General features: G+C 46.8%; 1 protein-coding gene across 1 annotated transcript in view; it reads left to right on the forward strand.

The window, feature by feature from the left end:
• Positions 1-3687: 3687 nt before the first annotated feature.
• LOC306709722 (inactive phospholipase C-like protein 2) overlaps positions 3688-12030 on the forward strand; it is a 63127-nt gene continuing 54784 nt past the window's right edge. Inside the window, exon 1 of the mRNA XM_079177986.1 lies at positions 3688-4210. Coding sequence (XP_079034112.1) covers positions 3902-4210 — 309 coding nt within the window. The 5' untranslated portion in view covers positions 3688-3901. The remainder of the gene's footprint in view (positions 4211-12030) is intronic.

Here is a 12030-nt window from a genome sequence, read left to right on the forward strand (position 1 = left end):
AAACCTTATGTGGATAATAAATCCTGAACATTTGACCGGATGACCCTCACTTCTATTCCCCTGTAAACCAACTGGGATTAGGAGTCGTGATCAATAGCCAGCTGTCATCAATAAGATGAAGCTCGGCTTCTGTTGATGGGCCCTGCAGGCAAGAGGGGGTCATTAGAGGCCTGAAGGTATATGGCGATAGAGATCCGTTGATACCAACTGCTACTGCAGCAGGAGGGAGCGGTGCCTAAACTGCACATAGGCATGGCTGACATCCTGCCACAGGAAACTAAAGCAAACCTCAATGGAAAACAACAAGGGTGTTATTTAGAGTGACATTGCAAATTTCAGTGTTCAAGAGTGCTGATGCAGTCGACTCTGTCTTTCACATTCTCTCGCACTTGCTGTTTTTATTTGAGCTCTGTCTTCGCCTCGGACGAACGAAAAAGCATGTTTTGCTCTTTCCGTCAGTCGTGAGCCCTGATGTGTTCCCCACTTCACAGCGCACTGAACATACAGTATTTGTGGGTGGACCACCGGGAGGCCCCTTATACAAGGCTGACAGCGGCCCCTTCTCGTGGACTCACGTGAACTGCTATGACCCTCAACTCCCCCCCCCCCCCTCGGTTTAAATCCACACGGAGCTGATGTTTAAGTTTGGCCGTCAGACTTTTCACATTAAAGTGAGACAGCTGGGCCAGGCGGGGAGGCTTTTAAAAGCAGAACTTTTGCTAAATAATTTCTGAGAATGCATAATACATGACCCTGAGATATCACGAGGGAAAAGGGGTTGAGAGTGAGTGAGGAAAAGAAGGAGGCGAGAGATCTCGCCTGTGCCCTTCTTCCCGGACATTTACTGTCTCAGTCTACCAGCAAGCATTCGGTCCCTTCATCCCCCTTTTCCCTTTTTCCTTCTGTCACATCACATACATTCACAAAATTCCGTTCACTTCTCCCCCTTCCTCTGTCCTGTGCGTCCTTGAGAAGTAGCTTGGCTCCGACGGCGCTCATATTTCTCTAAGACACTCTCCATCGTGGAACTGAATGTGATTAGAGAGGCTGTGTTTTGGCTGCAGATTAAGCCACTCATCACCACCCAAGGTCTGTGAAAATATCCATGTAGCAACACCCTTGAATAAGACCCATAACTTCTTCAGACTGTCTCGCCCTCTGACAAGACATCCGACTATTCCAAACCGCGTACAGTACTCCGCCATGTGTCGTGTGGGCGTTGCTATTTACCAGAAATAATGTCCCTATTTTTACACGAAGGACACGAATCTCAACAGAATCAAGTCTGCCGATGATGTAACTGGCTGTGGTTAGCTTAGCCATATTTGGACGCTCACGCTCTCTCTGCTGCACATGACTTCTTTGACACAAATTGGCTGTGATTGGATTTGCCTCCTCAGTGGGTTATAAATGGGGTTGCATTATCCCAGCTTACTGGCCGTGCATCGTCCCGATGATGCGAGTTGGCCTGATGTTTAACGCTGTACGCCATCGTTGTAGTTTATTTCGCCCTGGCCTCAGGGGCGTGAGCAGATGCTCAGTTTTATGGTATATGTGAAAGCAGGGGAGTCAAGGTCAGACTGCGTGCGATGATGTTGCACAACTGCAGCCTTTCCGAGTTCCTCTGAATGCGAGAGTGAATGAGTGGTGCTTATATTTACAGTCTCCACTCTGTTTGTTTGTCTTCGAATTGATTCCTAAGAAGAAGGGAGGCGGGGTGAAGGAAGAGCATCCTTGCATCTTTGATGAAGAGTGATACCGTAAAGGAGTGTCAACGCAAGTGTTCCGTGATAACCGATACTATTCTCCTTCGCACGTTTGGTGGGTGAAAACAGTGTTTGAGGTGGAGCAGGATTCCCATCACTGAAGCTACAGCAGCATGTTGAATAAGGAAACATGAGGAAATAAGGAAATAAGTGCTGCATAGCACCTTTCCTCGGAAACAAGGACACACGGTGTCAATTTTATTTATGCAGCCCAGTATCACAAATCACAGTCTGTGACAGCGTAGGACACCCTCTGTCCTTAGGCCCGCCATTCAGATAAAGAAAAACTCCCCCAGAAGACATTTAATAGGGAACAATGGAAGAAGAACAGAGCGGGGATCCGTGTCTCTGGACGGACAGACATGAAATAGATTTGTTGTGTATGGAACAGACCAACGTTGTCAAAACAAAAAGCGTAGACAATCTGGATGACACAATTATGGATAGATTGTAAAATAATGTGAAGAATGGACCCGGGAGGATGTCGAGCAACTTCCAGGTGCCACCACGCGACCTCCCCTTCACCCTGGAGACCTGGAAAGTGGACAGAATACACAAGGAGAGAGAGAGAGAGAGAGAGAGGGAGAGAGAGAGAGGCCCTCAGCTTGGACCCTCATGTGACAAACAAAGAGAGGGTTGGAGAGACGCAGTGGTTTTTCAGAAAGTTCACCGTATTCTCTTCAGCAGGACAAACATGGAAGCAGTGGGCTTAATCTCCTCTATTGGCTCAGACAGTATCATCCAGTTGCAGAGCTGCAGCCCTGGCAGTTTCAAACCTGAAATATGGATCTGATTGTTCGAGTCCAACCTGCTGTAGCCAAGGAAAATAACAGCTGACTCTTACAACTCAATTTGTTTCATATAGCTGTTGTTCGCGGTTAAAGGAAAAATAGGAGTGAAAAAAACTATGAACTGTGTGTCTGTTGTTTATCGATACAACAGTTGACTCTGAACATGTGAGCTATTCTCAAGACAATTAGCTTGTTTGAACGATGTCCTTAAAAATCTTAATATTGGGTCATTGATGTTTAGAGACTGGAAACAAAAAAGTTAAATCAATTTACAGATCTTTAAAAAGCTCCTTATTTAACTTAACTTATATGTTATTTTTAATTAAAAAATAATCATTTTTTAACCAACATTGTAGGCTATTGCACACCTTAGTGCTCGTGTTTCCTTTCCCAAGAGGACATCTTTTGGTAAGCCTGCTCCTCCTGAGATGACTACAGCTCAGAAATGCTTCCACCAATAAAGAAATGAAAAAATGCGGAACATTATATTTTCATAAAAATGTATTATTTCACTCATCTTCGAAATCACTCATTGTTAAATAGCGAGGCTCCCTAGCGCCCTCCTGGGGAGCTCTATAGATGGTACAGAGTGAGTTTGTACGTGAGTTACGAGCTCTTCACTTTTATATAATGATGATACTCTGTAAAATAAAACTATAGAGCCTAAAGCGTTGGCCTATCATACACTTTCCAATGATGAACTCACAAAAGTTCAATATAGTCCGTGTGCCGATGGGGAGACGGTGCGCGCGCACGCACGAAGCATCAAACTCCCGTTGCGCGAGCGAGGTGCTGGGGGTTTAATTGCACACGCACGCGCGCACGTGTGCACGCGTTTCGGGGGCTTATTGCGATTGCGCTCTCGCCGTCTTGAATTTGTCCCGCGGATGCATGCGAGAGAGGGGAAGCGCTCCCGTCTGCAAGCTCTGCAAAAGTGAGCAGGGCGCGAGGCGACGCACACCGCGGAGAGTCCACAAGAAGCGGACGTGGTGAGCGGAACCGATTTCTGAGGACACGAAAGTGCAAGCTGTAAACAGAAACGGCAGCGGCAACCCCCACCCCCCCCCCCAAGCATAAGTTATTATTCCCAGTGTTTTTTTTTTTGAGCACGCACGCCTCCAGAGAGCTAATCGGAGGGGGGTCGCGTGCGGGGTACGCCGATCTGCTCATGCTTTGACCAGGACGCCAGTCAGACTCTACCGTGCGCCCCCGGTGATGGACCGCCGGTGATCCGGAGAAGAAGACCGAGCCGCTCTGGACGTCAACAAGTCCACCTTTGCATTTGAGAAAATGGGCTGTTTTCACATCGAGGAGGGGTGGGCACTGCTGTAACGCCGGCGGACCATGGCAGGGGTACACGCTTCAGATGTTGTGTCGGGACATTTTCTGGATCCCACCGTCGTCGGCGCCCCGCCGGCCCAGGGCGCGACCAACACGGCGGGAATCACCGGCGACGCGGCCGCGCTGACTCTGACCGGTACCCGGGCGTACTTGGAGGTGTCGGCCGCTGCCCAGGGCTACGGAGCCGAAGGAGTTTACACCAACGGGCGGTACAGGGAGCACGGCAGTCCACGGATCGGGAGTGGCAGCCGTGATCATTCCGCCGAGAGAAGTCACCAGGGAGCTGGAAACGCACCGTGTGGCATCATGAAGGTTGGTCGATTAAAACAATAAATTATCCTCGCCTAACGATCGTCAAGGTGACGCGTGGGGAAGTCGCTAAGTGGCCACATTATACCGCGTAACAAGATAATAAACGGTTATCAAATGTGTGGTAAGCCTGTAAGTAAACTGTGGTCCAGACACTTTGCAGGGGGCCCTTTAGAGTTCCACCGGGTACCCCAGAAAAAAATGAAGTTTAGCACATCAAGAGAACGCATGAAGGGATTGCCCCGAATTAGTCTTCATGCCCCCACAGAGGAGACAACAGAAATACAATCCACTCATCAATGACAACGAATGCTCAAATCTGTATTGTGGGTCCTGTGCATATGGATGCCCTTGCATGCTGTGTGTCAAACTCACTGATGGGAAAAGAAAACAACACTTTGCCATGAAGTCTGTGCTTTAATCATCCAGAGATCCTGTAAACCCCTTCACATGTGCAGGGTTTGCATCTTTAATGTCAGTTCAACCAGAACCTAAAGGAGCCTCATTATTTTTGAAACAGCTGCAGTCACCTTGTTGTTGCTACAGTACAGCATGCACTTACACACAGGGCTGTACAGTAACACGCCATTACGCTGTGGAGAGATGCAGTGTGTTTCTGCCATTTTTTCAGGTCCAGATTTAAGGTAACATTCCTAGCATTCTGCTGTGGTGTCTGTGTTAGAGTGTGTATTACAAGAATAATGTCTGTTTTTAGTAGAGTTGCAGTGCAATTTTGTAACTCTTGACAATGCAGCAGTAATGGCAGGTTTATGTGAAACAGATGGTGCACAGAATTTGGTGTGCTTTGAAACTTTTGCGTCATATAACAACCTGATATGTGGGCCACTTCTCTGCATATCGCTCCCCTCAGTTAATGGATGGTGTGATGTTCATATTTTTAATGGTGGCCCGACCCGCAGTGCTCCCATTACCGCAGGTTAATTAACTGGTCTTCCACACACCGAGATAGGCGAGTTTTCCTCATAGGATTTATATAATACTCACCAGTGTTGCGTTGTTTTTACAACACAGAGTGCATCACGGGGTCCTTGGTGGAGATAGGAGTATTGCGTAGGTGGGACACACTGGAGAGTTGCATTCTGTCATATCGGACCTAGTTTGCTTAGCAACTAACACAAAACACTGGCTAATTCTTTGTTGCCCCCATTATTGGATTCCCTTTGGATGCCGTGCACCCTCCCACAAACCGCATGTATTTGAACGCAGAACGCTGTCAGTGGTTGATTGTTGTCAACACAATGAGATTTAAATTAATGTACAAATTCCCCGAGCCTTTGCGTTTGTATTTACAGTGAAAACATTTGTTCTTCATAAAGCTGGAGTATCACATGTCTCCAAAGCCCTGTACCCCCCCCCCCCCCACACACACACACCCCCACACCCCCCCACACCCCTCCCTCTACAACAATCAGTCTACCTCTATGTGAATCTCAGGAGCCAAACATGACAGGTAAGCTGGAGGGGATTGTATGTGATTGATAACAAAGACTGATTGTCTTGATATCGTGTTCGCACACTGTTAGAAAGTGATGCTGCTGAGCTTGCGCCAGCGTAGCGTGATGAAGTACAGCGAATCCTCATGTGTTGTCTCCTAAAATAACCAGGGACAGCTCTTAAAATTAGCTCATCAGTGGCGATGCACTAAAAAAAAAAAAAAAAAAATACATGAAGTGTGGATGTGTAGTCTCCATAAAAGAACTGTGATCTCACCACGCTGGAAGGAAACAATGTGTGCGATATATTTAGAATTCAGAAGAATCAGCATATTGTAGGTATTTGAGTGTCTTCAAGGACACAACATGTTGGTGGACTCCTGCCACTTGAGTGTGACTCCAGATGCGTTTAATGACCACAGTGATCCAGTGCACTCTCTCAGAGAAGTGCGCTTACATTTCCAAGGCTCTTCTTCTTACGTGAGAGGCTGAATTTTTAGGCTGTGAAATTGTGCACAGCTGGTGGAATTCCCCTCTGTTGTGTTTCAGCTGCACTTGCGACCGTTTTAAATAGACTGTATTTAGGAAGTGGACGTAGTCATCGTGACCGTCGCCATCTTGGATTACGGCCGTCGCCAAGTTGTTTTTTTTTGCAACCGATGAACGGACGTTACCATGTTTGGAATGCGGAGGAGTGACGTAGAGACGCCGGATACGGCTCTGGTAGCGGCAGCGACCTGTCAATCCCAGTAAGCCCCGCCCTAAAGCACACTCCGCTTTATGGTCTATTTTACTATAAATGGACTATAATTTACTAAATGAACATCATGCTGTATGGAAGAAGACTTGAAACTAGAGATTGAGAGCATAAACTCATGTTCACAATGTTGACTGAGGTAAAGTACGGCCATTTCCTTATAGACTTCTATACAATCGGACTTCTTTTTGCAACCGGTGGAGTCGCCCCCTGCTGGTCAGTAGAGAGAATGCAGGTTTTAAGACACTTCCGCAACCGGATGTTGCCGCCTGGTTTAAATTAAACACTATTATCAAACTACTGCTTTTTTAATACAATTTCAATAGATTTTAACGTACAGTTTTTCAAACACGTCACCAGTCCGACGTCTTCTCAACTCGACTCAACTGTGGTTTCAGTCACTCTTGTCTGGTGTTGATCACATGACGGCCTTGTAGAACAGGTTTGAGCATTTAACATGCAGATATTCAAGGTGAAACACGCCACAGAGCCTGAAATATGTCTTGAACCATTTGAGTCGGTCTCATGTTCAGCAGGTGCGACTAAACAGGGTTTGATTTGCCCGAGCACCTCCAGAAAGACGCGTTGCACATTATAGGCACGAAATGATTCGCACTGTTCGAGCAGAGCACGGTGGGAAACTGGGTCAGCCGTGCTTCATGTGTAGCTTGAGCACAGCCACCCACACTTGAGCAGCACCTTTTCTGCCTGTGTGTGTGTGTGTGTGTGTGTGTTTTGAGTGGAGGTTTAAAAGGTGAAGGGGCCACGGGTCCGTGGGAATTTTGGAAGCAAATGAGCAATTACCGCACCGCATTACCTCATTAAGTTGACCCTCAACAAGCGAATCTTAGAGGAGAGGAGCGCTTGTGTGTCTGTCCCTTAAGCGGGCATGCGACTTTGTCCTCGTGCCATTTCCTCAGCGGGGTGACAGTGTCATGGTGGAGAGAGGCTGCAAAGTGGCCAGAGGGGGGTTTGTGATGCAGCCTTGTTATGTAACGCTGGACTGTGGACAGCTGCAAGGCCGGCTCCAGCCTGGCTGCTGGGTGGAGGCCACTGACAGCTAGCACAAGTGAGGAAGGGAACCGGATTTGATTAAGAATTTAAGAGTGACGCAGCTTATTATTGCTGCTTCTCTCCCAAGCATTTGCCATATCTTTCTTTTTCTTCCTGTTTTCACCCTCCCCTCTTGGCTGCGCTCTGCAGAGTCCTTAACCGTAGCAGCAAATTAAAGGTCAGACATTTATTTTCAGAGATCTGCACGAAGAAGAAGAAGAAAAAAAAGAAAAAGTTCAAGGTTGGGTTAAAAGAAGGAAAGACATCAATGATGTAACGCTGTTATCATCAATTCATCCTCCTATTAACGACCTCATATGACAGATAATGAGCCATCGTGGCAGTGTGCTTAACAGGGGACATGCCTGATTGGCTGATGGAGGGGTCAAACCTGTCGACTGAGAACACCCTAGAGGAGGAGGTGATTATCAATCAGTCTAGATGACAGATTCAACTAAAACCGGTATCTTTAGTTTGAATGGGAGACCGTAAAAGCCATGTTGTTCTGTCACCAAGGACAAAAAAAACAAACTTCTCCAAACCTGCCTCTGGTGAAGTGATGCGTTCTGCCACACAGAAACAGCACACAGACGTGATGTTAAATAACCACAGGCACTGAAATGCTCCTTCCTCCTCCACTCTCTGACCATTTAAATAGACAAAGCGGTTCACTACCGTGTTTGACCACTTCTGGCCTTGATTACAGCTCCCACGCATCGTGACTCAACAGAGCGGCCAGTGTTAAAGCTGACCATGCCAGACATTAGTGCCTTTCATAACTGCCCAAAGTTGACGGGAGGCTGGTGTTCTTTTTATGTCGCATTCGAGTTCATCCCCGCAGGGTTTCAGCGAGATTGATATCGGGGATGGTTCGCCGGGTCGTTTTATCTGAATGCACTTAGAATCTGGAGGATTTCTTCTTTGTGACAAAGGTGCGTTATCGTATTGAAAATATCTGTCCCCATTTGGGGTTCATATTAGTGGGACTTATGATGTGAAGCCGTACTCTGGCATCAAGGCATTGATTTTTGCAGGTATTAATAGAACCTGTGAAAAGAATTGGTCCCTGAACCTGACACAAATTTATAGTGTGAAATGAACTGCGATGTAAATTAGTCGCGGCACCCACGAACGTGGTCTTTTCTGTTATTTTACACTTTTCAGCAAATTGTCAGTTGTCGCCTCCCGTGCAAATGTGTGGAAACGGAGCTGTCGTAGCGTACGCTTGTTTGTGGGCTGACATACAGAGCAATGCAAATAGAAAGTGAGGACCCACTTCTTCTGCGCAGCATGTTCTCTCTCTCTCCTACATCAGCTGGGGCCGCCCAGATCTCTAATGTTGTAACCAAATAAAGATGATATTTCCTCAATATACCCCAAAAGTGTTTTAAACTCAGTTAAGTTGTAAAATGAAAAAGTTTAAACTTACATTTTATTGCGGTTGTTACATACATATTACCTTCATGAACTGATCTCTCCTTAGCATTTTTAGGAGCAGTGGGCTGCTGAAAAGCGCCCGGGGAGCAACTCGGTCAAGGACACGCGGACAGGAGGAGCTAGGAATCAAAGCTAGGAAGCTAGGAATCAAGCCGCCAACCTTTGGATTAACAGACGACCCATGCTATTCCCTGAGTCAATAAAGAACATACTGTATTTGTCAATGATTGAATGACGTACGCTCAGCAAGATCGGCTTTACAGATTGTTCAGTAGTTGCATTAAGTGGCCGCTGGTGTTCTGTATCTTTAAGCAGCAACACGTGGATTCGCATCAAAATTATTAGCAGACAGGAATTGTCTTATAATGTCAGCAGTGCCAGCTGACAGTCAACAAAAAAACTGTGCACGACAGCAATTGTATTTTATATTTTCAGAGGGCCTCTCGGTGAAAGAAGCACAAGTAATTCACAGTCTCTCACTTTGTGACATTGGAAAAAGTTAACACTTCAAACCTGCACGGACACGTAGCTCTAGGGGACCTGTCAGACAGGAGCAGTGTCTTAAATCTCCGCCCCCTGATGGATCCAACTGTCAGGCTGCTCTCTGCTCCTGGCTGTTGTTTAGCTAATGTGCGATTTGGCTGATCCCCTGGAGGACTGAGGACACCTCAGTACGAGCCTGAACTTATAACACTGATTACATTTAGTGGGCTCATATGAGATGATGATGATGAGAATTGCAACAGTATCCACGCCTCACTGCTCACATCACAGGCTTTACGTAGAGTCGGTAGATTAAGTGAAATTCATTCAAAGTAATGGAATAAAGACAGGGATCCAGAAAGTTGGAACAAAATGCACTGTCTCTTTGGAGGTTTTCAAAGTAATTCCCATGTCTCCTGCAGCAGCAAACTGAACTGAGCGCTTGGATATTTTTGGAGAACAGAGATCTGCAGCGCGTCGTGAAAGGAGGAAGCAGAAGATGTGAAGTGGTGATTACAGACGTCTGGGGCCGCTGAATCATCGCTTGCTCTCTTGGCTGCTTCTCTCAAAGCAGCAATCTGCGAAATACAAACATCTCAAAGAGGGCCTCTTTGTATGTGAATACACAGCTTGGCATCATGCTGGGAGCAAAAGCATCGACGGTTTTAGAAAGGTCACTCGCCCACAGAGCAGTACTGAGCTCAAGAGCCCCAAAAACATTCGTGGAACAAAAGAGTGAACTTAAAACGAGGAGGAGCTGTTGAATTATGTTCGCTTCAAGGTTATTTGATAGACGTACATATTTCTCTTGTCTCTCCAAAATGTCTTCTCCCTTGAAGCTGATCCGACCATGGCAGAGAGAAGACGAGGACTCTAGAAAGAAGAAACCAAACAGAGCTTCTCATGGAGACATGATATATGGAGGCTCTATATCTGAGTTTCTGAAGCTTAGTTTCAAGGATTTTCAAGGATTTTACAGGCTTTAAAAAAAACCTGGCGTGGAGAAATGTGTCACCTCTTCAACTTCAATTAGTGGATGAGAACGCTTTATTTTTGCCGGACCCTTTTTGTTTACCGGAGGCTACAATTTCAAAGCACTAATGCTAATTGGCAAACACTAGACTAGACTAACCGCCATAAAACCCCTGACAGGGATTTGGTGTATTTAACTTCCCCTTCCCTTCACTCTTCCCTTCTTGAGAGACGACACACACACACCAATAGAGTTCCTCTTGCCCTCGTGGCCATCCGTCTCTTGTTCCCTGGGGGTGGGGGTTATCCAAAGTTGCCTCCTAATCCTTCCTCCTCCTTTATTCCCTTCGGGGATAACGACTGGAGCTGAAACCTCAATTACCCATGCGTCAAGTAGGGCCCCAGACAAAGACAGCTCTTTCAAACAAGAACAATTGATTTGATTGGAAGCCGTGTTTTGAGTGATGCCTTATCTTGATGATCCTTGTGGGACGTGTGCAACGGCGATGACACGACATCGGGGGGGTTTTTATATACGTGTGGTGCTCGTGACAGAGAGAAGACATTGGTTTGACCAGGAGATGACACCAGATGGGTCTCCCAGGGTGGCTTTTGTCATTTCAAGCACATAAGTAAGGATGAGTAATACTCAGATTTGTCAGGCTGGCTGTTTCTCCGGTTCATCTGGGCCAGAGGAACGGTGGTCTGATGGATGAATAGCACAATATGTCCAACGAGAGCTGCTGCTGCACCTGGCTTCGCTCTGACATGTTTTTTTTTTTCTTCTCCTGCCTGTAGAACATACGGCACATCCTTTCAATCACATTTGTTCTTGTTCAAGTGCGGTGAGACAGGAAGAGAACGTCGCGGTACACACAGACGAGCACTGTGTGACGGAGGCTGATGACACGGTTTGCAATCATCAGAACAGAGCGGCAAAATAAAAAAAAGTTAGGTGTTTAACTTTCCATTTAAAAGCAAATTGAAATCCGTATAATGACGCAAAGATCCACTGTGGGTTCGGGGGAACATACAAGGCTATTCTGGAGAGTCACGTTTCATGCAGTGCCACTCTTTTTAGTCTTTTATTTTCCCCGTCACGACTTGTAGCACCAGCGCCTCGTGTTACACACCTTGTTACATTACAGTCTCAAGTGTGAATCCTAGGTTTCCCCCATAATCCCACTGACGGGAAGGAAGCACAGTAGATGGAGCTGGCTTCGAGTTTCTCTCGCTACGCTACTTAATTAAAAAAAGAGCAGGAAACAGGTAAGACCCGCGGCAAGTCTTCATCGGCCTCGCTTTATTTACTCAGGCAGTCAAGCTGCTGGGTTTGGCCCGCCGGAGGGAGCGCACTGTCTTCACGTCCGCACCATTTCATTCTTCTGTTCCTCCTCCTGCGTTCTGGTGCAGCTCTCTCTGTGCCTGAGACGAGGACAGGGAGAGAACAATTAGCAGAAGGAGCCGCGTGATGGATGAATTGGGACGTGTGTGTAATGTGAGTCTTTGTGCACGTGGGTGGCCGTTAACGGAGTGACGGAGGCGAATCTTAGCGGTGGACGAACGCTGCAGCGCTCTGGCGCAGGCTTGTTCTCGTTGACACGGAAGGAAATTCCCCACAGAGCGTCGAGACTAAACCCTTCAGTGCTGCTTCCTGAGAGAAAACA

The sequence above is a fragment of the Pholis gunnellus genome (assembly GCF_910591455.1).
Source record: "Pholis gunnellus genome assembly, chromosome: 17".
In the NCBI taxonomy this organism is placed as follows: Eukaryota; Metazoa; Chordata; class Actinopteri; order Perciformes; family Pholidae; genus Pholis; species Pholis gunnellus.